This window comes from Mobula hypostoma, chromosome 10 (assembly GCF_963921235.1).
Source record: "Mobula hypostoma chromosome 10, sMobHyp1.1, whole genome shotgun sequence".
Classification (NCBI taxonomy): Eukaryota; Metazoa; Chordata; class Chondrichthyes; order Myliobatiformes; family Myliobatidae; genus Mobula; species Mobula hypostoma.
Window position 1 is genome coordinate 111,144 of NC_086106.1, and position 22,857 is coordinate 134,000.

Sequence of the window (22,857 nt, forward strand, 5' to 3'; positions counted from 1 at the left end):
CCTGTATAAACCCCATCCACCACACTGTCAGGATCAGACACTGATTACCACAACCTGGGCAAACCCCCATCCACCACACTTTCAGGATCAGACACTGGTTACCACAACCTTTATAAACCCCATCCAACACACTGTCAGGATCAGACACTGATTACTACAACCTGTATAAACGCCATCCACCACACTGTCAGGATCAGACACTGATTACCACAACCTGTATAAACGCCATCCACCACACTGTCAGGATCAGACACTGATTACCACAACCTGCATAAATCCCATCCACCACACTGTCAGGATCAGACACTTATTACCACAACCTGTATAAACCCCCATCCACCACACTGTCAGGATCAGACACTGGTTCCAACAACCTGTATAAACCCCATCCACCACACTGACAGGATCAGACACTGATTACCACAACGTGTATAAACCACATCCACCACACTGTCAGGATCAGACACTGATTACCACAACGTGTATAAACCACATCCACCACACTGTCAGGATCAGACACTGATTACCACAACCAGTATAAACCCCCATCCAGCACACTGTCAGGATCAGACACTGATTACCACAATCTGTATAAACCCCATCCACCACACTGTCAGGATCAAACACTGATTACCACAATGTGTATAAACCACATCCACTACACTGTCAGGATCAGACACTGATTACCACAACCGGTATAAACCCCCATCCACCACACTGTCAGGATCAGACACTCATTACCACAATCTGTATAAACCCCCATCCACCACATTGTCAGGATCAAACACTGATTACCACAATGTGTATAAACCACATCCACCACACTGACAGGATCAGACACTGATTACCACAACCTGTACAAACCCCATCCACCACACTGTCAGGATCAGACACTGATTACCACAACCTGTATAAACCCCCCTCCACCACACTGTCAGGATCAGACACTGATTACCACAACCTGTATAAACCCCATCCACCACACTGTCAGGATCAGACACTGATTACCACAACCTGTATAAACCCCATCATCCACACTGTCAGGATCAGACACTGATTACCACAACCTGTATAAACCCTCATCCACCACACTGTCAGGATCAGACTCTGATTACCACAACCTGTATAAACCCCATCCACCACACTGTCAGGATCATACTCTGATTACCACTACCTGTACAAACTGTGCTGTATGATGACAATCGAGAGCCCTTGACTGACCTCTGACACAAAGTATGAGCTCAGAACACAGATAATCTTTTCCTCTTCACAATTATCTCAGCTACCCTTTACTGATTAGGGTTGTTTCTGTCAGTTGCTAATTTTCAGCTTTTTAACTTTGTGAGCGAATTGTTGGATTGTTCAGTCTGAACAACCTTCACTGTGATTACCCCCCTCCCTTTTACTGTCACACTCAGAATCTTTAGCGTCCAGACAAGGTTTCTGGGAATGATTTCAGGACAGAAAGATTTATTATATTAGGAATGTTTGATGGTTCTGGGCTTGTACTTGCAGGAATTTAGAAGAATGAGGGATAAGATCTCCTTGAAACCTATCAAATGTGGAGAGGAAATTTCCTGTAGTGGGGGAGTCTAGGACCAGAGGCACAGTCTCATAATACAAGGACGTCCCCTTAGAACAGAGATGAGGAGGAAATTTTTTAGTCAGAGGTGGTGAATCTTTGAAATTCGTTGCCACAGTTGGCTGTAGAAGCCAAGTTATTGAGTACATTTAAACTGGAGGTAGATATTTTCTTGAGTAGTAAAATTAGGCCAAAATTTGGTGCTTAAGGTTACTGGAAGGAAGTAGGAGAATGGAATTGAGAGGGAACATAACTCAGCCATAATGAAATAGTAGAGAAGATTTGATGGATCAAATAGCCTAATTCTGCTTCTATGTCTTATGGTCTAAAAGCCCAAGTAATATAACCTTCCGTGCCCCCAACTCCTCCTCAGTTAATCTCTGTGGATCAGGAAAGATGCCCAGTGCTGCTTCACACAATCACACTGATATGTTGGGACTTTCTCAGTGGAATGGCCGAATGGTTTATGCATGAGCTACAGAGACTCTCAATCCTGCTTCTCACAATTCTTGTTGATACGTCAGGACATTTTCAGGGGAATGGCCAGATTGTTTATGCATGAGCTACAAACTGTTGTGACTCATTCTGACAAGAATTATTTTTGCTCATTAACAGCTTGCTGGCGGCCACACAGCTGTAACATCTGTCCTATCTCCCCAACCTCACTCCTTCCGGGCACATGGAGCCCAGGAGTACATTTTGAGGCCATCTGGGAGATCTCCAATTGCCATCAGCATTTCTGAGACTGGGAAGATAATGCCAGCTGATGAAAGGGCTGAGACCAGGAGACAGTGCCAGCTGACGGCCTGAGTCCAGGAAGACAATACCAGCTGACGGAAGGACTGAGGAAATGTTCTGACCTTATGTTGTTCACAACAGATGTGTGGACGCAGCTGTTTGGTTTGTACTTAGAGTGTTATGAAACTTTTCCCTCCCACCATTCCCAATCTTTATCTATGACGTGGTGACACATTCATCTGCTCATTGTTGGCATGTGGACTACATGAGCAACTCAAACCCTTACCCCAAGGGGGCATGCTGCAGGCGGGGGTGGGGGGAGTTGTTTCACTGCTCCTAATGGAACAAATGCCACAGAGAAACACACAGAAAATGCTGGAGGAACTTAGCAGATCAGGCAGCATCTATGGAGAGGAATAAATAGATGACATTTCTGACCAAGACCCTTCATCTGATAGAACCAGATCCCTGGCCAACCAAAATGCAATGCAAGCATTCAAGGTCTAGTAATGTGTCCTGCTCGGGGCTTTGCTGGTGCCAGACTGGTAGATTTCCTGGAATTTCCATGTCATTTCATGAATACTCCAACATACACTCAGTGGCCGCTTTATTAGGTACAGAAGGTACGTAATAAAGTGGCCACTTATGCATTTTCATGCTGATGTAGCTGATCCACCTCAAAGTTTAATATGGTGTCTGCTCTGCTGTCCTTCCTGCTAGTGTCCCTTTCTCGCCAGCTTTGGCCAGTTCCCCTCTTATGCCATTGTAATCTCCTTTATTCCACTTAAATACCGACACATTGGAATTTAGCTTCTCCTTCTCAAATTTCAAAGTGGACTCGATCATATTGTGATCACTGTTCCCTGAGGGTTCCTTAACTTTAAGCTCTCTTATCACTTCCGGGTCATTGCACAACACCCAGTCCAGCACAGCCAATCTCCTAGTGGGCTCAACAACAAGCTGTTATAAAAAGCCATCCCTAGACATTCTACAAATTCTCTCTTGAGGTCCAGTCTGATCTGGTTTTCCCAATCCACTTTCATGTTAAAATCCCCAACGATTATCATGACATTGCCCTTCTGACACGCCTTTTCTGCCTTCTGCTGTAATTTGTAATCAACAGCCCAGCTGCTGTTTGGAGGCCTGTGTACAACTGCCATTAGGGTCTTTTTACCCTTGCCATTTCTTAACTCAACCCATAAAGATTCTACACCTTCCGATCCTATGTCATCCCTTTCTAATGATTTAATATTAATTCTTATACACAGGGCCATACCACCCCCCTGCCTACTAAGCTACCTTTCCGATACACCGTATACCCTAGGATGTTCAGTGATTCAGTGCACCCAGTTAATATAACAGAGTGTATGAAACAGAACCTGTAAAATTTAAATCGGGTGCCAGAACCAGAATATAGACAAATGGTCAGGGGTTGCCAGAATCGAAGTACAGGTAACTGCAGTACCGGAACCAGAGTATAGGTAAATAGTAAGGGGAAGGGGCACCATACAAGAGGTCAGGGTGTGCCTGAACCACAGTACAGGTACAGGTGTCCCCAGCTTTTCAAACGTTCGCTTTACGAAACCTTGCTGTGACCCTTGTGTGTTAATGGGAGTGTGGGAACCGGGACCCTGGTATGTTAATAGGAGTGTGGGAACCGGGACCCTGGTGTGTTAATGAGTGTGGGAACCGGGACCCTGGTGTGTTAATGAGTGTGGGAACCGGGACCCTGGTGTGTTAATGGGACTGTGGGAACCGGGACCCTGGTGTGTTAATGGGAGTGTGGGAACCGGGACCCTGGTGTGTTAATGGGAGTGTGGGAACCGGAACCCTGGTGTATTAATGGGACTGTGGGAACAGGGACCCTGGTGTGTTAATGGGAGTGTGGGAACCGGGACCCTGGTGTGTTAATGGGAGTGTGGGAACCGGGACCCTGGTGTGTTAGTGGGACTGTGGGAACCAGGACCCTGGTATGTTAGTGGGACTGCGGGAACCAGGACCCTGGTGTGTTAATGGGACTGTGGGATCCGGGACCCCAGTGTGTTAATGGGAGTGTGGGAACCGGGACCCTGGTGTGTTAATGGGAGTGTGGGAACCGGAACCCTGGTGTATTAATGGGACTGTGGGAACAGGGACCCTGGTGTGTTAATGGGAGTGTGGGAACCGGGGCCCTGGTGTGTTAATGGGAGTGTGGGAACCAGGACCCTGGTGTGTTAATGGGAGTGTGGGAACCGGGGCCCTGGTGTGTTAATGGGAGTGTGGGATCCGGGACCCTGGTGTGTTAATGGGAGTGTGGGAACCGGGACCCTGGTATGTTAGTGGGACTGCGGGAACCAGGACCCTGGTGTGTTAATGGGACTGTGGGATCCGGGACCCCAGTGTGTTAATGGGAGTGTGGGAACCGGGACCCCAGTGTGTTAATGGGAGTGTGGGAACCGGGGCCCTGGTGTGTTAATGGGAGTGTGGGATCCGGGACCCTGGTGTGTTAATGGGAGTGTGGGAACCGGGACCCTGGTGTGTTAGTGGGACTGTGGGAACCAGGACCCTGGTATGTTAGTGGGACTGCGGGAACCAGGACCCTGGTGTGTTAATGGGACTGTGGGATCCGGGACCCCAGTGTGTTAATGGGAGTGTGGGAACCGGGACCCTGGTGTGTTAATGGGTGTGTGGGAACCGGGACCCTGGTGGAAATGGCGAAAGTCAATAGCTTCAGGATCCTGCATGTAAATATCACCAACCATCCACAGAAAGCTAATGCCAAGGAAGTACACTAGCACTTCCACCTCCTCAGAAGGCTTAGAAAATCTGATGACTCCTACTGGATTTGCAGATACACCATAGAAAGTATCCTATCTGGATGCATCACAGCTTGGCATGGGATTTACTCTGTCCAAGATCACAGGAGTTGTGAACATAGCCCAGTCCATCCCACAAATTACTGACTCTTTCTATATTTTGCACTGCTTCAGGAAAGAATCCAATATAATCAAGAACCCCTCCCAACTCGGTTATTCTCTCTTCTCCCCTCTTCCACTGGACAGAAAATATGAAGCTGAGAACACGCAGCAGAAGGCTGAAGGACAGCTTCTATCCCACTGTAACCAGACACTTGAATGGACCTCTCACATGCTAAAAGATGAACTCCTGATCTCCCAACCTATCTCATCGTGGCTCATGTACTTTGCTTACCTGCAACTGTAACATTATATTCTGAATATTACACACAAAATACTGGAGGAGCTCAGCAGGCCAGGCAGCATCTATAGAAAAGAGTAAACTGTCGATGTTTCAAGCCAAAACCTTCATCAGGATTCTGTTATTTGTGATTTGACTATATTCTGAATTCAGGTTTCCATTTTACTATCTCAGTATCCTTATGCATGGTGTGATCTGTCTGGATAGCATGTCAACAGGAGTTTTCACTGCATCTTGACCTGTGATAATAAGAAATCAATACATCTGTTTCTCTTTCCACAGATGCTGACTGACTTGCAGAGTATTTCTCACAAGAGGATGAAATGTTACTGTGTCAGATTGGTGACAATTACTCACAGGTCGTCTCAGTGGTCCGTCTGCTGTACGATTTTCTGACTCGGTAACGCACCACCAACTCTCCTCTATCGATCATAGGCTCGAATGCCTCTCTGTGGAGGATAAGCAGGCATTCAGACAATGAACTGGTCGTTTTGACAATTAACTCATTCATCAGTGTGCTATTGCTGTTGTGTGCTGGGGCAGCAGGCTGAGGGTAGCAGACACCAACAGAATCAACAAACTCATTCGTAAGGCCAGTGATGTTGTGGGGATGGAACTGGACTCTCTGACGGTGGCGTCTGAAAAGAGGATGCTGTCTAAGTTACATGCCATCTTGGTCAATGTCTCCCATCCACTACATAATGTACTGGGTGGGCACAGGAGTACATTCAGCCAGAGACTCATTCCACCGAGATGCAGCACAGAGCGTCATAGGAAGTCATTCCTGCCCGTGGCCATCAAACTTTACAACTCCTCTCTTGGAGGGTCAGACACCCTGAGCCAATAGGCTGGTCCTGGATTTATTTCATAATTTACTGGCATAATTTACATATTATTATTTAACTATTTATGGTTCTATTACTATTTATTATTTATGGTGCAACTGTAACAAAAACCAATTTCCCCCGGGATCAATAAAATATGACTATGACTATGACTATTGGGGAGAAAGTGACCGACAGTAAAGAATCATCCAATCAGCAAGTGAAGAATATTCACTTGGCCAGGAGAAGGCTGGGCACTGTACGGACAGAGATGCCTGGAAACCAGTGGTATGAGAGAGGGGTCGAGCAATGGCAGTCGAAAGGTCCTTTGATGGAACATCCAGTCAGGGCTGGCAGAGCTACTCCAAGCTGACCCCACACTATGGAAGGGCCTCTGGTTGAAGAGGCTGTTACAGAAGAGGGAATAAGGCTATTGTTATTACATTCGATTAAGCTCCATTCAATCTCAAATCACTCTGAATGAATTATCTAGACCCTAAAAAGTTAGGCCACACTTGGAGTACTGTGTCCAGTTCTGGTCACCTCACTATAGGAAGGATGTGGAAGCATTGGAAATGGTACAGAGGAGATTTACCAGGATGCTGCCTGGTTTAGAGAGTATGCATTATGATCAGAGATTAAGGGAGAAGGAGAATGAGAGGAGACATGATAGAGGAATAGATAGAGTGGATAGACAGCGCCTCTTCCCCAGGGCACCACTGCTCAATACAAGAGAACATGGCTTTAAGGTAAGGGGTGGGAAGTTCAAGGGGGATATTAGAGGAAGGTTTTTTACTCAGAGAGTGGTTGGTGCATGGAATGCACTGCCTGAGTCAGTGGTGGAGGCAGATACACTGGTGAAGTTTAAGAGACTACTAGACAGGTATATGGAGGAATTTAGGGTGGGGGCTTATATGGGAGGCAGGGTTTGAGGGTGGGCACAACATTGTGGGCCGAAGGGCCTGTACTGTGCTGTACTGTTCTATGTTCTATGTTCTAAAATGGAGTAAGACTTCCCACTGGCTTTCTCCTTAATCTACGCCACACCAGTTATCTAGCCATCTCACTGTAATAAACATTTGAGCATACAGAATCATTCAGCCCCTCAGCCTTGCTCTTACCTTCAGCAATAAGGCAACACAAAAAAACCCAACTCTCCCCCAACTTACTGCCCAGTGGAATAAATTTCTTTTTAATGAATTCAGGGACGTGGACTTTACAGGCTGAACCAGCGTTTAATTGCCCGTCCCCTAGAAGGTGGTGGTGAGCTGCTGCAGTTCATGAGGTGTGGGAGGATGTTCTGTGACTTTGACCCAGAGACAGTGAAGGAACAGTGATAGATTTCCAAATCGGGAAAGTGTGGGGTTGGAGGGCAACGTCCAGCTGGTGGTGATCCCCATGCTTCCGGTGGCCTTTTTTCCAGCTGGCAGAGGTGGTGGATTTGGAAGGGGCTGCCTGAGCTGCTGCGACGTGTGGGCGCTGGAGTGAGTGGGCTGCTACATTTTGTACAGTGCTGAGCTTCTTCAGAGCAAGATATGGGAGAGTCTGTGGACTGGATTTAATCAGCAGGTTGAAGGAACAGCACAGATTTCCCTCCCCAGCATCTTCCTCCATTTAGCACACATACCGTATCAGATGGTCACAAGGCATAGATTAAGGGTTTGGAGTAAAAGGGTGAGAGGGGATCTGAGCAGAAACAAATGGTTGGAATCTGGAAAACACTCCTGTGGGGTGGTGGGGGCAGAGACTCGCGCAAGGGTTTAAATTGCCAAGGATAGAATGCTAAGGACCAAATGCTTGTAAATCAGATTAGTAACACAGACAAAATAGGGGGAGGAGAAGATGGTGGCGCGACGCAGCACGCACGGCCACTCCGAAATGATATCGATATGTGTTAACTAGGGGCTGTGCACAATCCTGATCTGATGGAGAGAGACGTGAGAAGCACAGAGGAACACCTGGAGAAACTTCTGAAATGCCTGCTTCACTGCCACTGCTACTGTGCGATCGAGAATCTCCGGAGGGGAAGGCCCCAAATCCTCAGCTTTGCCTACTGCCTGTTGCCGGGGCCGGGGTCATAGCACTCAGCAGAGATGGTGCTCGGTGTTGGAGGGCTGGCCAGAGGCTCGAAGTTTTCGGATGGACTCAAGAGTCGGCTGTGGTCGGGTGCTTGAGGTTCATGGCAGGAAGAGTTTTTCTTCCTTCTACTGTCTGCATGAGATGATGGGACTTTCGAGAGACTTTGAGACTTCTTTTTACTGTGTCCATGGTCTGTTCTTCATCAAATTACGGTATTGCTTTGCACTGTTGTAACTATATGTTATAATTATGTGGTTTGGCGGTGCTGGAGGTTCATGGCAGGAAGAGTTTTTCTTCCTTCTACTGTCTGCATGAGATGATGGGACTTTCGAGAGACTTTGAGACTTCTTTTTACTGTGTCCATGGTCTGTTCTTCATCAAATTACGGTATTGCTTTGCACTGTTGTAACTATATGTTATAATTATGTGGTTTTTCTCAGTTTTTCAGTCGGTTTGTCTTGTGTTTCTGTGATATCATTCTGGAGGAACATTGTATCATTTCTTAATGCATGCATTTCTAAATGATAATAAAAGAGGACTGCATGTCCTCATAATCTAAAAAAAAATACTGGAGGAATTCAGAAGGTCAGACAGCATCTATGAAGGGGAATAAACAGTCAATGTTTTGGGCAGGGACCCTTCAGCGAGAGCGGAAAGAAAGCAGAATGAAGCCAGAATCAGAAGCTCAGGGGAGGTAAGCAATACGAGCTGGGAAGTGAGAGGGAAGGTAGGTGGCGGGGGGGAGGAGGATGAAGTGAGAAGCTGGGAGGTGATATTTGGAAAAGGTGTAGTGCTGAAGAGGAAGGAATCTCTGATAGGAAGAGAGTAGACCATGGGAAAAGGGGGATAGAAGTGACACAGATTGAAGCTGATAGGCAAGTAAGTGAGAGGGAAACCAGAGATTAGTAGCAACCGATAGTTGACTGCCTGCATGGACATAGTGGGCCGAATAGCCTGTATCAATGATTTTATGACAAAGACCACACATCCGTCAGAGAACAAATTAGCCCACTCAAGTGGCCCTCACCCGTATCGGACCTCCTTCTTCAAGCGTCGGGCAACCAACACCGCGATGCACACTGCACAGGTTGCAGCCACAGCGGCGGCCATCACTACGTACCACCAGTGCCAGGAGAACCCGCTCCGGCCTGCGTGCCCTAGAAGACAAAGAGTTAGACAACCATTAGAAAGCCCGCCAAGATGAAGCCATGATGGTATGGTGGGTAAATTACCAGACTAGAAAACACAAGGCTTGGGCTACAAATCCCGAACCACGAGTTTAACTCCCACCATGGTATGGAATTTAAACATGATTCACAATCTGGAATTTTGAAGAATCCATTTCTTCAGCCCCATACACAGTATAGATGCTGTCCAGCAGGTACTCAGCTGGAAGAATTCAGAAGAATAAGAGACGGTCTTACAGAAACATAAAATTATGAAAAGGAGAGATCAGACTGAGGCAGGAAAGTTGTTTCCACTGATAGGTGAGACTAGAGCGAGGGGAATATTTAAGACATAGTTAGAATTTTTGCATAGCAGCAGAATTAAGGGTTGAGGACATAAGTCCACGACCAGATCAGCCATGATTGCATTGAATGTGAAACAGGTTCAACAGGCCAGATAGCGGAATCCTTCTGTTTCTTACGTTCTTACATAGAGTTCCATGAAGGGCTTTGGAAGAGGGCGGACACAGTATATGACAGAGCAATAAGCAATCTGCTGGAGGAACTCAACAGGTCAAAGAGTCTGATGCAGGGTTTCAATGCAAAATGTTGATCATTCTTCTCCCCATACAGATGGTGCTTGAGGCGCTGAGGTCCTCTAGCACACTGTCCATTGGTCCATCTATAACCGTGTGTTCCCTGCCACAAGCTACTGGAGGAACTCCACAGGTTGAACAGTATCAGCTGGTTGAAGATGTTCCATTAGGGGACTCAAGTTCTTCCAGCCCAGTGCCTGCATGGATGGAAGGCTCGCCTGGGGCTGCCAACAATGAACTGAGAGCCACAGCCAGGAACGCCAAGAATGTGGAGAGATGGGGAGGGAAAAATGGTGTCACCACCCCCCTCATTGCAGCAACGACCCACATCCGTGCCAAATTCAAGGCCTATAGGAAGACTCAAACATTCCAAGCAGGGCACATTGGGAGACAGGATGTTTGATGCATCCTCTTTTTGCTGATCCAGTCACCTGCTCACTCCTCAAGCTCTTAGCCAAGAAGGGAGATGATAGGCTGAGATGCCCCTTTCTCCATACTACCTCCAGGCTGTGTTTCCACTGGCCTTTATTCAAGGGCCAATTGTATCACTGTGCAATCCAGTCACACCATGACCAGACCTGTCCAAGCAACCTGGATCAGCATGAGCAGCCCTGGTAAAACTGTAAGCAATAGAACAGATGGGGTGTAAAACACTGACACTGAACCCTGGGAGAGGTTGGGAGGGAACTTAAATTAGGGTAAAGGATCCCTTTCAAACCTGTGTGCTCCTCGTGATGCAATTAAAACCCAGTTGTACTCAGGAACCCTGCCACCTAGGCCATGTACATCTGCCTGCTGCCAGCGGGAAGGAGGTATGGGGACCTTGGGCTCCACACCACCAGGTTCAAGAACAATATTACCCCTCAACCATCAGGTTCTTGAACCAGCGTAGATAACTTCATTCATCTCAACTCTGAACTGATTCCACAACCTACAGACTCACTTTCAAGGACTCCATGACTCATATTCTCTGTATTATCAATCTATCTATTATTATTATTATTTGTAAGCACAGTTCATCTACTTTTGCACATTGGTTGTCTTCCAGTCTTTTTATGTAGTTTTTCATTGACTCTATTGTATTTCTTTGCAAGCAAATGAACCTCAGGGTAGCACATATACTGTAGGTACTTCGATTATAAATTTACTTTGAACTTTGGACCTTGACGTAGTGGGTGACCTCTTACCTACTGTGTGGCTTGTTTCCCTTGGGCTATCTGTCAAAAAAAAAACAAAAATAACATTTGTGGGTGATGGCAGCTAAACAGAGAACATCCTGTTAAACTGATCCATGGGGTCTGCTCAGCATTCCTGAGGTCGGCAAATTGCCTGCACCATGAATCGGATTGGGTGGCTATAATACTTCCAAATGGGATCTGAAGGCAATAGGTGGGAGGGACATTGGGTCAGCAACGAGTCTATTCTGTCCTTCACTTAAGTCCTGTCCAATCAGTAATGTCCAGCTTTGGGAAGGTAAAGGTGGGGCCCTGTGGGGGAAGCACAAGCTGATATGGATGGGAGAGATTACCAGGTAAGTAGGGGAAATGTTTGGAATCACAGGCTGGTGTAAGCACTGGAGAAGGGTGGGACTGGCTCTTTTGCATCCCCTACTTCATAAATCCTAACCTCAACCTACTCTCCTCTAACCAATCCATCAGCCCTTCACCCAAACACTCTTCCCACTAGATTTTCTCTCCCCATCCCCCATCCCTTCCACCCACATCCCTTACTTGGCTCCATACTCCTATCAAACTCCATCATCTGCCTTTGCCTATGACCTCCCAACCTCAATCACTATCTCTATCCTCCCCCCTGTATCTGCCTATTGCCCCACCTCACCCCTTCCCCCATCTCTTTAAACAGGATCTCTGTCCTCTGAAGGGTCTCAAGCCAAAAAGCCAGCTCCACAGATGCTGCCTGGCCTGCTGGGTACCTCCAGCAGCTCAAATTTTTAATCTAAAATGCACCAGGTTGGCTGGGTGAAATGTGCATCTGTATCTGTGCATGGACTGATCAAGCATACAGACCCACAGGGCTCTCTGAGAAGCCACAGTCAAATCCGTCTCACCTGAGCCAAGCAGGGTAACTATGATGGGATCACTCCAGGGACCATCGCCTGCTCTCGTGTAGGCTGCCACGCGCAGACTCAGGTTCATGATGGGTGGTACCACCTCCAGAGTGATGTTCGATATCATCCCATTGTCCACGATCACCTACAAGACAAGGAAAGGGATTTAAATGCCAGTACAGCCTCAACAGGCCTCTCCCACCACTCCTTGGGGGTTAATTGTTCATTCTGAAATGTGATGGAGAATGGAACAATGCTGCTCCTAGGACGTTGAGGGCAAGTCTAAGGAACAGCTTCTTCATCAAAATCCTTCTTCCGGACTGAAAGACAGAGGAGAGATACCCAGTGATGAGGGGAATGAGCAGAGCAACAATGTTTCCACTAACAGTGGGATGCGTCACAAGGCAGGGTAATGTGTCCACTACCAGAGAGACACGTCACAGGACAGGGTAATGTGTCCATTACCACAGGGACAAGTCACAGGACAGGGTAATGTGTCCACTACCAGAGAGACACGTCACAGGACGGGGTAATGTGTCCATTACCACAGGGACAAGTCACAGGACAGGGTAATGTGTCCACTACCAGAGGGACAGGTCACAGGACAGGGTAATGTATCCACTACCAGAGGGACAGGTCACAGGACAGGGTAATGTGTCCACTACCAGAGGGACAGGTCACAGGACAGGGTAATGTATCCACTACCAGAGGGACAGGTCACAGGACAGCGTAATGTGTTCACTGTCAGAGAGACAAGTCACAGGACAGGGTAATGTATCCACTACCAGAGGGACAGGTCACAGGACAGGATAATGTGTCCACTACCAGAGGGACAAGTCACAGGACAGGGTAATGTGTCCACTACCAGAGAGACACGTCACAGGACAGGGTAATGTGTCCATTACCACAGGGACAAGTCACAGGACAGGGTAATGTGTCCACTACCAGAGAGACACGTCACAGGACAGGGTAATGTGTCCATTACCACAGGGACAAGTCACAGGACAGGGTAATGTGTCCACTACCAGAGGGACAGGTCACAGGACAGGGTAATGTATCCACTACCAGAGGGACAGGTCACAGGACAGGGTAATGTGTCCACTACCAGAGGGACAGGTCACAGGACAGGGTAATGTATCCACTACCAGAGGGACAGGTCACAGGACAGCGTAATGTGTTCACTGTCAGAGAGACAAGTCACAGGACAGGGTAATGTATCCACTACCAGAGGGACAGGTCACAGGACAGGATAATGTGTCCACTACCAGAGGGACAAGTCACAGGACAGGGTAATGTGTCCACTACCAGAGGGACAGGTCACAGGACAGGGTAATGTGTCCATTACCACAGGGACAAGTCACAGGACAGGGTAATGTGTCCACTACCAGAGGGACAGGTCACAGGACAGGGTAATGTATCCACTACCAGAGGGACAGGTCACAGGACAGGGTAATGTGTCCACTACCAGAGGGACAGGTCACAGGACAGGGTAATGTATCCACTACCAGAGGGACAGGTCACAGGACAGGGTAATGTGTCCACTACCAGAGGGACAGGTCACAGGACAGGGTAATGTGTCCACTACCAGAGGGACAGGTCACAGGACAGGGTGATGTGTCCGCTACCAGGGGGACAGGTCACAGAACAGGGTAATGTGTCCACTACCAGAGGGACAGGTCACAGGACAGAGTGATGTGTCCACTACCAGAGGGACAAGTCACAGGACAGGGTAATGACCTGCATCTCATTGTGCCACCCAGAAAGTGAAGCCCACTCACCTCATTATAATCCTGGACCTGATAAGCCACTTTGTACCCTTGCAGAAGCCCATTTAGGCCGGTGGACGGCTCCATCCACTCAAAGACCAGAACGCTGCCATTGTAGTGAAAGGTTACATTGTTCGGTGCCACATCTGGCTCTGAAAAAATAAAGCAATAGGTCAAATGTTACCAGCCAATCTCAGGCAGTCACCATGAGTAATGCCAACCGGTGCTCCAACAAGTAAAGAAAGTACTAACATTCAAAGGTCAGGATAGCTCGGAAGCAACACTGACTACTGCTGACTAGTGGTCTCTTAGTTTCAAATATGACTGGTTTTATATGTTTTAACAAAATTTCCTGTTCCTGCCCCTGAGACATCCAAGTCTCTGTAATGGTCACAAGTTCACAGTTCCATGTATTGATCCATGCTATAAGTTCGACTGCCTTGTTTATGATACCCTCGCATTAAAATAGATACATCTCAAACCATCTGACTGAATGCATTTTGCTGTATCATCTGCTTATCCTTCCTCACAAACTCCCTTCAAGCTGTCACTACTTGTGCGCTAACCGCCCCATCACTTTGGTTTCCCCCACCCACAAATCTAGTTTAAACTCTCCCCAACGGCATTAGCAAACCTCTCTCCCAGGATAGTGGTTCCCCTCCAGCGCAACCCGTCCCACTTGTACAGGTCACTCCTTGCCCAAAAAAGGTTTCAATGATCCAAGAACTTGCCACCGTTATCCTGGAAAGAGTGCCCAAGAGGTTTACGACGATGTCTCCAGGGCTTGAGGGATTGAGTTATGAAGAGCAGTTGAGTAGGTTGGGATGTTGATCAATGGAGCATAGGAGAATGGGAAATGATCTTATAGAGGTGTATAAACTCACAAAGATTCAATAGGAGAATGACGGATGACCTTATGGAGGTGTATAAACTCATGGAGATTCAATTAGAGAATGGGGAATGATCTTACAAAAGTGTATAAAATCATGAGGGGATAGGTAGGGTGAATACACACCATGTTTTTCTTGCGTGGGGGAATCAAAAACAAGAAGGTATACACTTAAGGTGAGAGGAAGAGATTTTATAGGAACCTGAGGGACAACCTTTTCACATAGAGAGTGGTCAATATGTGGAATGAGCTGCCAGAGGAAGTGGTTGATGCAGGTACATTAACGACTTTTTAAATACACGTGGATGGGAAAGGTTTTGAGTGATACAGTATGGGCCAAATGTGGCATGAGGGACTTGCTTAGACAGGAATCTTGGTCAGCATGGTCCATTTGGGCTGCAGGGCCTGTTTCACGCCACCTGAGTCTATGCTGCCCTGGTGATGTGTCTAATCTCCGTCAACCAGCCTAGTTCCCATCTGAGTCAGGAAATGTTTTCTATGCATTTTCTGCTCCAGTTCCTCACACATGTTTCCAGTTACAGATCCTGGGAATAGCTACAATTCCCCACCCACTCAGCTCTCTCCAAACTCTTCCCTTCCATCCCTGAACGTCCTTTGGCTCTGCATTCTGCCACATCGGGAAAAAAATGTAATGCATGAAATAATAACAATGATCCAAAACTAATAAAACTTCACCTCCTGTTAAAGAGATGAATATGGAGTTTCTCAAATGATTAAACTGTTAGGAGCTACGATTTACCACACCTCCCTCACCGCCCCACACTGGTCCTGAGCATCAAACAATCCTGCCACATTGGAAAACATCAGGTGGTGAATTCAGGAGTTCCAACCGCTTGCTGCCCAATAGCTTGCCGCCACACTCCCACCGCTGGTAGCTTAAAATGTCTATCACTAACCTGCACAGCACTCCCCTCAAAGTTCAAAGTAAATTTAGAATCAAAGTATGTACTGTGTAACACACATAAAAATTGCTGGTGAACGCAGCAGGCCAGGCAGCATCTCTAGGAAGAGGTACAGTCGACGTTTCGGGCCGAGACCCTTCTTCAGGACTCACTGAAAGAAGAGATAGTAAGAGATTTGAGAGTGGGAGGGGGAGGGGGAGATCCAAAATGATAGGAGAAGACAGGAGGGGGAGAGATGGAGCCAAGAGCTGGACAGGTGATAGGCAAAAGGGATATGAGAGGATCATGGGACAGGAGGCCCAGGGAGAAGGAAAAGGGGGAGGGGGGAAAAACCCAGAGGATGGGCAAGGGGTATAGTCAGAGGGACAGAGGGAGAAAAAGGAGAGAGAGAGAAAGAATGTGTGTATGTAAATAAATAACAGATGGGGTACGAGGGGGAGGTGGGGCATTAGCGGAAGTTTGAGAAGTCAATGTTCATGCCAACAGGTTGGAGGCTACCCAGACGGAATATAAGGTGTTGTTCCTCCAACCTGAGTGTGGCTTCATCTTTATAGTAGAGGAAAGACTGCTGTGGATAGACATATCAGAATGGGAATGGGACATGGAATTAAAATGTGTGGCCACTGGGAAATCCTGCTTTCTCTGGCAGACAGAGCGTAGGTGTTCAGCGAAACGGTCTCCCAGTCTGCGTCGGGTCTCGCCAATATATAGAAGGCTGCATCGGGAGCACCGGACGCAGTATATCACCCCAGCCGACTCACAGGTGAAGTGTCGCCTCACCTGGAAGGACTGTCTGGGGCCCTGAATGGTGGTGAGGGAGGAAGTGTAAGGGCATGTTCCGGTTACAAGGATAAGTGTCAGGAGGGAGATCAGTGGAGAGGGATTGGGGGGAACGATTGGACAAGGGAGTCGCGTAGGGAGCGATCTCTGTGGAAAGCAGGGGGGGAATAGGGAAAGATGTGCTTAGTGGTGGGATCCTGTTGGAGGTAGCGGAAGTTACAGAGAATAATATGTTGGACCCGGAGGCTGGTGGGGTGGTAGGTGAGGACAAGGGGAACCCTATTCCTAGTGGGGTGGCGGGAGGATGGGGTGAGAGCAGATGTGCGTAAAATGGGAGAGATGCATTTGAGAGCAGAGTTGATGGTGGAGGAAGGGAAGCCCCTTTCTTTAAAAAAGGAGGACATCTCCTTCGTCCCTGGAATGAAAAGCCTCATCCTGAGAGCAGATGCGGAGGAGACAGAGGAATTGCGAGAAGAGGATGGCATTTTTGCAAGTGACGGTGAGAAGATGAATAGTCCAGGTAGCTGTGAGAGTCCGTAGGCTTATAGTAGACATCAGTGGATAAGCTGTCTCCAGAGATAGAGACAGAAAGATCAAGAAAGGGGAGGGAGGTGTCGGAAATGGACCAGGTAAGCTTGAGGGCAGGGTGAAATTGGAAGGCAAAGTTAATGAGGTCAACAAGCTCAGCATGCGTGCAGGAAGCAGCGCCAATGCAGTTGTCAATGTAGCGAAGGAAAAGTGGGGGACCAGTACTGGTATAGGCTTGGAACATGGATTGTTCCACAAAGCCAACAAAAAGGCAGGCATAGCTGGGACCCATACAGGTGCCCATAGCTACACCTTTAGTTTGGAGGAAGTGGGAGGAGCCAAAGGAGAAATTATTAAGAGTAAGGACTAATTCCGCTAGACGGAGCAGAGTGGTGGTAGAGGGTTATGTACCTGGTGGTATGTACTGTGTATGTTACCATATACAACCCTGAGATTCATTTTCTTACAGGAATTCACAGAGAAATACAGTAGAATCGATGAAAAACTACACACAAAGACTGACAAACATCCAATGTGCAAAAGAAAGCAAACGGCAAATGCAAAAGATAAAATAAAATTAATTTACTCCCTTCCCCTGAATAGTTTGGAAAGCTAGTTAGCCAATTGGATGATGCTCGCCTGTCAATCAAAGCGTATTATTGTTTCACAAAACTTTTATTTTAATAATTAATAAATTTAAGCAATTAAGTAAATCTTCTTTAAAATTTCAGTGCAAGTAGGAATTTGCTTCTGGTTTAGGAAAGGTTTACGAATCTAGTTTTCATGAGACAAGAATCGATACTCTACAAATGTTCATTATGACTTTGGGTATTCAGCACATACTTACCATAATACTGGAGACCATTCAGCCTATACAGTCCACCTGGGTTCCCAGACCAGATATCTATCAATCTCATTCCTCTTCACCTGTAGACCTGCAACTCTGAGGTGAGAGGGTGTACAGGAGTGCAATATACCAGCTAGCTGTGTGCATTTGCAGCATCAACCTAGCACTCAATGTCAGTAAGGTGAAAGAGCTGGTTATGGACTTCAGGAATGGGAAGACGAGGGAACATGAACTAATCTTCATTGTGGACTAATCTTCAGAGTGGACAGAGTGAGCAACTTCAAGTTCCTGGGTGTCAAGACCTCTGAAGATCTAACCTGGTCCCAACATATTGATTCAGTTATAAAGAAGGCAAGACAGCGGCTATAGTTCATTAGGAGGTTGAAGAGATATGGTTTTTCTACTAAAACACCTGAAAACTTTTACAAATGTACCATGGAGAGCATTGTAACAGGCTGCTTCACTGTCTGGTATGAGGGGATCCTACTGCACAGGACCGAAAGAAGCTACAGAAAGTTGTAAAATTAGTCAGCTCCATCTTGGGTACTAGCCTCCATAGTACCCGAGATACCTTCAAGAAGTGGTGTCCGTCAGAAAGGACCCCCATCACCCAGCACACACACTCTTCACATTTTTTACCATCAGGAAGGAGGTACAGAAGCCTGAAGGCACACACTCAGTGATTCAGGAACAGCTTCTTCCCCTCTGCCATATGATTCTTAAATGGACATTGAACCCATGAACACTGCCTCATTCTTTTAAATATACATTGTTTCTGTTTTTGTACTATTTTAATCTATTCATATACATACTTACTGTAATTGATTATTTTCTTTCTATATTACATAAGAACATAAGAAATAGGAGCAGGAGTCAGCATCTGGCCCATCGAGCCTGCTCTGCCATTCAATAAGATCATGGCTGATCTGACCTTGACTCATCTCCACCTACCTGCCTTCTCCCCATAACCCTTAATTCCCCTATTATGCAAAAATCTATCCAATCTTGTCTTAATATATTTACTGAGGTAGCTTCCACTGCTTCATTCGGCAGAGAATTCCACAGATTCACCACTCTGGGAAAAGCAGTTCCTCCTCATCTCCGTCCTAAATCTCCTCCAAATCTTGAGGCTATGTCCCCTAGTTCTAATCTCACCTACCACTGGAAACAACTTTCCTGCCTCTATCTTATTTATCCCTTTCATAATTTTATATATTTAAATAAAATCTCATTGGTGCTAATAAAGCTGATTCTGATTCTTTCACGCTTCCAAACGCTGTTTCAACTTGTCTTGTCTGCCTCTCACCTGTACGTGGAGTTGATCTACAGTGGCCAATATACCCACCAGCAGGCCTTGGGAATGCGGGGGAAACCAAAGCTTTTGAAGAGAGAGACAGGGAGAGACAGGGAGAGACAGGGAGAGACAGAGAGAGACAGGGAGAGACAGGGAGAGACGGAGAGAGATGGGGAGAGACAGAGAGAGACGGGGAGACAGAGAGAGAGACAGGGAGACAGAGAGAGACGGAGAGAGACAGAGAGAGACAGGGAGAGACAGGGAGAGACAGAGAGAGACAGAGAGAGACAGGGAGAGACAGAGAGACAGAGAGAGACGGAGAGAGACGGAGAGAGATGGGGAGACACAGAGAGAGACAGGGAGACAGAGAGAGACGGAGAGAGACAGAGAGAGACAGAGAGAGACAAGGAGAGATGGGGAGAGACAGAGAGAGATGGAGAGCGATGAGGAGAGACAGGGAGAGACAGAGAGACAGCGAGAGACGGGGAGAGACAGGGAGAGACGGAAAGAGACGGGGAGAGATGGGGAGAGACGGGGAGAGACAGGGAGAGAGACGGGGAGAGACAGAGAGAGACGGAGAGAGACGGGGAGAGACGGGGAGAGATGGGGAGAGACGGAGAGAGACGGGGAGAGACGGGGAGAGACAGAGAGAGACAGGGAGAGACGGAGAGAGACGGGGAGAGACGGGGAGAGACAGAGAGAGACAGGGAGAGACGGGGAGAGATGAACAGAAAGAGAGAGACAGAGAGAGACAGGGAGAGACAGGGAGAGACAGAGAGAGCCAGGGAGAGAGACGGAGAGAGACGGGGAGAGACGGGGAGAGATGGAGAGAGACAGGGAGAGAGACAGAGAGAGACGGGGAGAGACCGAGAAAGACAGGGAGAGACAGGGAGAGACGGAGAGAGACAGAGAGACAGAGAGAGACAGAGAGAGACGGAGAGAGACAGGGAGAGATGGACAGAGAGACAGAGAGAGACGGAGAGAGACGGGGAGAGATAGGGAGAGACAGGGAGAGACGGGGAGAGACGGGGAGAGACAGAGAGAGATGGACAGAGAGAGAGAGACAGAGAGAGACAGAGAGAGACAGGGAGAGACAGGGAGAGATGGAGAGAGACAGGGAGAGAGACAGAGAGAGACGGGGAGAGACGGGGAGAGACAGAGAGAGATGGAGAGAGACGGGGAGAGACAGGGAGAGAGACAGAGAGAGACAGAGAGAGACAGGGAGAGACGGAGAGAGAGAGAGAGACAGAGAGAGACAGGGAGAGAGACAGAGAGAGACAGGGAGAGACAGAGAGAGACAGGGAGAGACGGAGAGAGACAGAGAGAGAGGGGGAGAGATGGGGAGAGACAGAGAGAGTCGGGGAGAGACAGAGAGAGACGGAGAGAGACGGGGAGAAACAGGGAGAGACAGAGAGAGACGGGGAGAGACAGAGAGAGACAGAGAGAGATGGGGAGAGACGGGGAGAAATGGGGAGAGACGGAGAGAGATGGGGAGAGACAGAGAGACAGAGAGAGACGGGGAGAGAGACAGAGAGACAGAGAGAGATGGGGAGAGACAGAGAGAGACGGAGAGAGACAGAGAGAGACGGGGTGAGACAGGGAGAGACAGAGAGAGACGGAGAGAGACAGGGAGAGAGACAGAGAGAGACAGGGAGAGAGACAGAGAGAGACGGGGAGAGACGGAGAGAGACAGAGAGAGACAGGGAGAGACAGAGAGAGACGGGGTGAGACAGAGAGAGACAGGGAGAGAGACAGAGAGAGACGGGGAGAGACAGAGAGAGACAGGGAGAGACAGGGAGAGATGGGGAGAGACGGAGAGAGACCGAGAAAGACAGGGAGAGACAGTGAGAGACAGGGCGAGACAGAGAGAGACAGGGAGAAAGTGTGCAGGCTACTGTCTCTTCTGAGTCAGTCACTGAGAGTTATACCCACATAGTCAGAGAGAACGTGCAGACTCCACACAGACATCTCCAAAGATTATCATCGAACCTGGTGTGCTAGAGCTAACTGCAGCTTTGAACTTAATCTGGGGTATTGAGTGAATGTCAGTGCTGGGACAGGAGGGAGGAGATGAGTGGTGTGCTTTAGATTAGCAGCAAAGTCCAACTGGCAACTCAGAAGAAACATCCTCCCCTGGGACACAAACCAAGCAGAGGAAGAACTACTGCAATAAAACATTTTTTATTGGCTGCGACAACCATTTAGATCATGTGAATAGAACGTGGAACTCACTGCCCTAGGCACTCCAAGGGAAGAGAAATGGGATAAACATACACAAACAAAGGAATATTTGGAGTGTGGAGCTGGCTGAATGAGGACGTGAGGAAGGATGCATAAATGAAACATAAACGTATATTCAAACCGTTCTCCCACCCTGCTAAACCCTTCCAACATCATCAGACTGTTGCACACATATTCCTTACATGGAAATACACCCCGTGGCAACTTCATTAGGCACACCTGTACACCTGCATACCTGCACACCTGTACACCTGTACACCTGCACACCTGTATACCTGCACACCTGTACACCTGCACACCTGCACACCTGTACACCTGTACACCTGCTCATTAATTCAAATATCTAATCAGGCAGCAACTCAATACATAAAAACACACAGTCGTGGTGAAGATGTTCAGTTGTTGCTCAGACCAAATATTAGAATAGGGAAGAATGCGATCTAAGTGACTTTGATGGTGGAATGATTGTTGCTGCCAGACAGGGTGGTCTGAGTATTTTAGAAACTGCTGATCTCCATAAGGTCATGAATGTAGGAGCAGAATCAGGCCATTTGGCCCATGGAGTCTGCTCCATCATTTCATGGTGACTAATCTGATTTCCCTCTCAGTCCCAATTCCCTGCCGTTTCCTCATATCCCTTCATTCCCTGACCAATCAGGAATCTATTGCAAGACCAATAACAAGATTTAAAAGAAACTTGGCCAGGTGCCTGGTTAGGAAAGGTTCAGAGGGAACCCAGACAAATGGGACTATCTTAGATGAGAACTTTGGACTCGATGGACCAAATGGGCCAAAGGGTGAAGTATTGTATGACTGTGTGCCTCAGGGATGTGCGATAGATGCCGGCTTTGTCAGTAACACACAGATCCCATGCACTAATAAATATGATAGCAACACACATCAAAGTTGCTGGTTAACGCAGCAGGCCAGGCAGCATCTCTAGGAAGAGGTACAGTCGACGTTTCAGGTCGAGACCCTTCGTCAGGACTAGAAATATGATAAGTTTGTTGAGGAGCATATCTGTGGGGGACTCACATAAGAACTGAAGATTTCTATCTAACCCATTTCCACTGGCATTGTCAGCAGTTACAGTTTTTGTTTAGCCTATTCCCATTCGCACTGTCACCATTTATAGTCCATCCTTTACTGCCTCTGATCAGACAGGTAACATTTAACCACATTGATGGGTCTACAATTACATTCAGATCAGATCGGCGAAGAATAATTAGAATCCCTTCCCTGAAACTCGTACTAACACAGATGGCTGTTGAATACACATTCACACTTTCACACTCACGATCACTGTGACCACGCTTAAGAAAACTCAAATAAAATTACAGA

The 22,857-nt window shown here is 47.5% G+C and overlaps 1 protein-coding gene and 1 long non-coding RNA gene across 3 annotated transcripts in view; one reads left to right on the plus strand and one right to left on the minus strand.

The window, feature by feature from the left end:
- Positions 1 to 5,935, plus strand: part of LOC134352580 (uncharacterized) — a 41,246-nt gene extending 35,311 nt beyond the window's left edge. Inside the window, exons 2-3 of the long non-coding RNA XR_010019412.1 lie at positions 2,198 to 2,482; positions 5,798 to 5,935. This is a non-coding gene — a long non-coding RNA (uncharacterized LOC134352580). The remainder of the gene's footprint in view (positions 1 to 2,197; positions 2,483 to 5,797) is intronic.
- LOC134352579 (tyrosine-protein kinase receptor UFO) overlaps positions 1 to 22,857 on the minus strand; it is a 195,980-nt gene that overhangs the window by 59,764 nt on the left and 113,359 nt on the right. The window contains exons 8-12 of one of the 2 annotated variants that reach the window (XM_063059830.1): positions 14,027 to 14,166; positions 12,249 to 12,393; positions 11,368 to 11,397; positions 9,446 to 9,575; positions 5,873 to 5,964 (exon numbers count right to left, since the gene is read on the minus strand). In XM_063059830.1, the coding sequence (XP_062915900.1) occupies positions 5,873 to 5,964; positions 9,446 to 9,575; positions 11,368 to 11,397; positions 12,249 to 12,393; positions 14,027 to 14,166 (537 nt within the window). The remainder of the gene's footprint in view (positions 1 to 5,872; positions 5,965 to 9,445; positions 9,576 to 11,367; positions 11,398 to 12,248; positions 12,394 to 14,026; positions 14,167 to 22,857) is intronic. The other variant, XM_063059831.1, reaches the window with a different exon arrangement.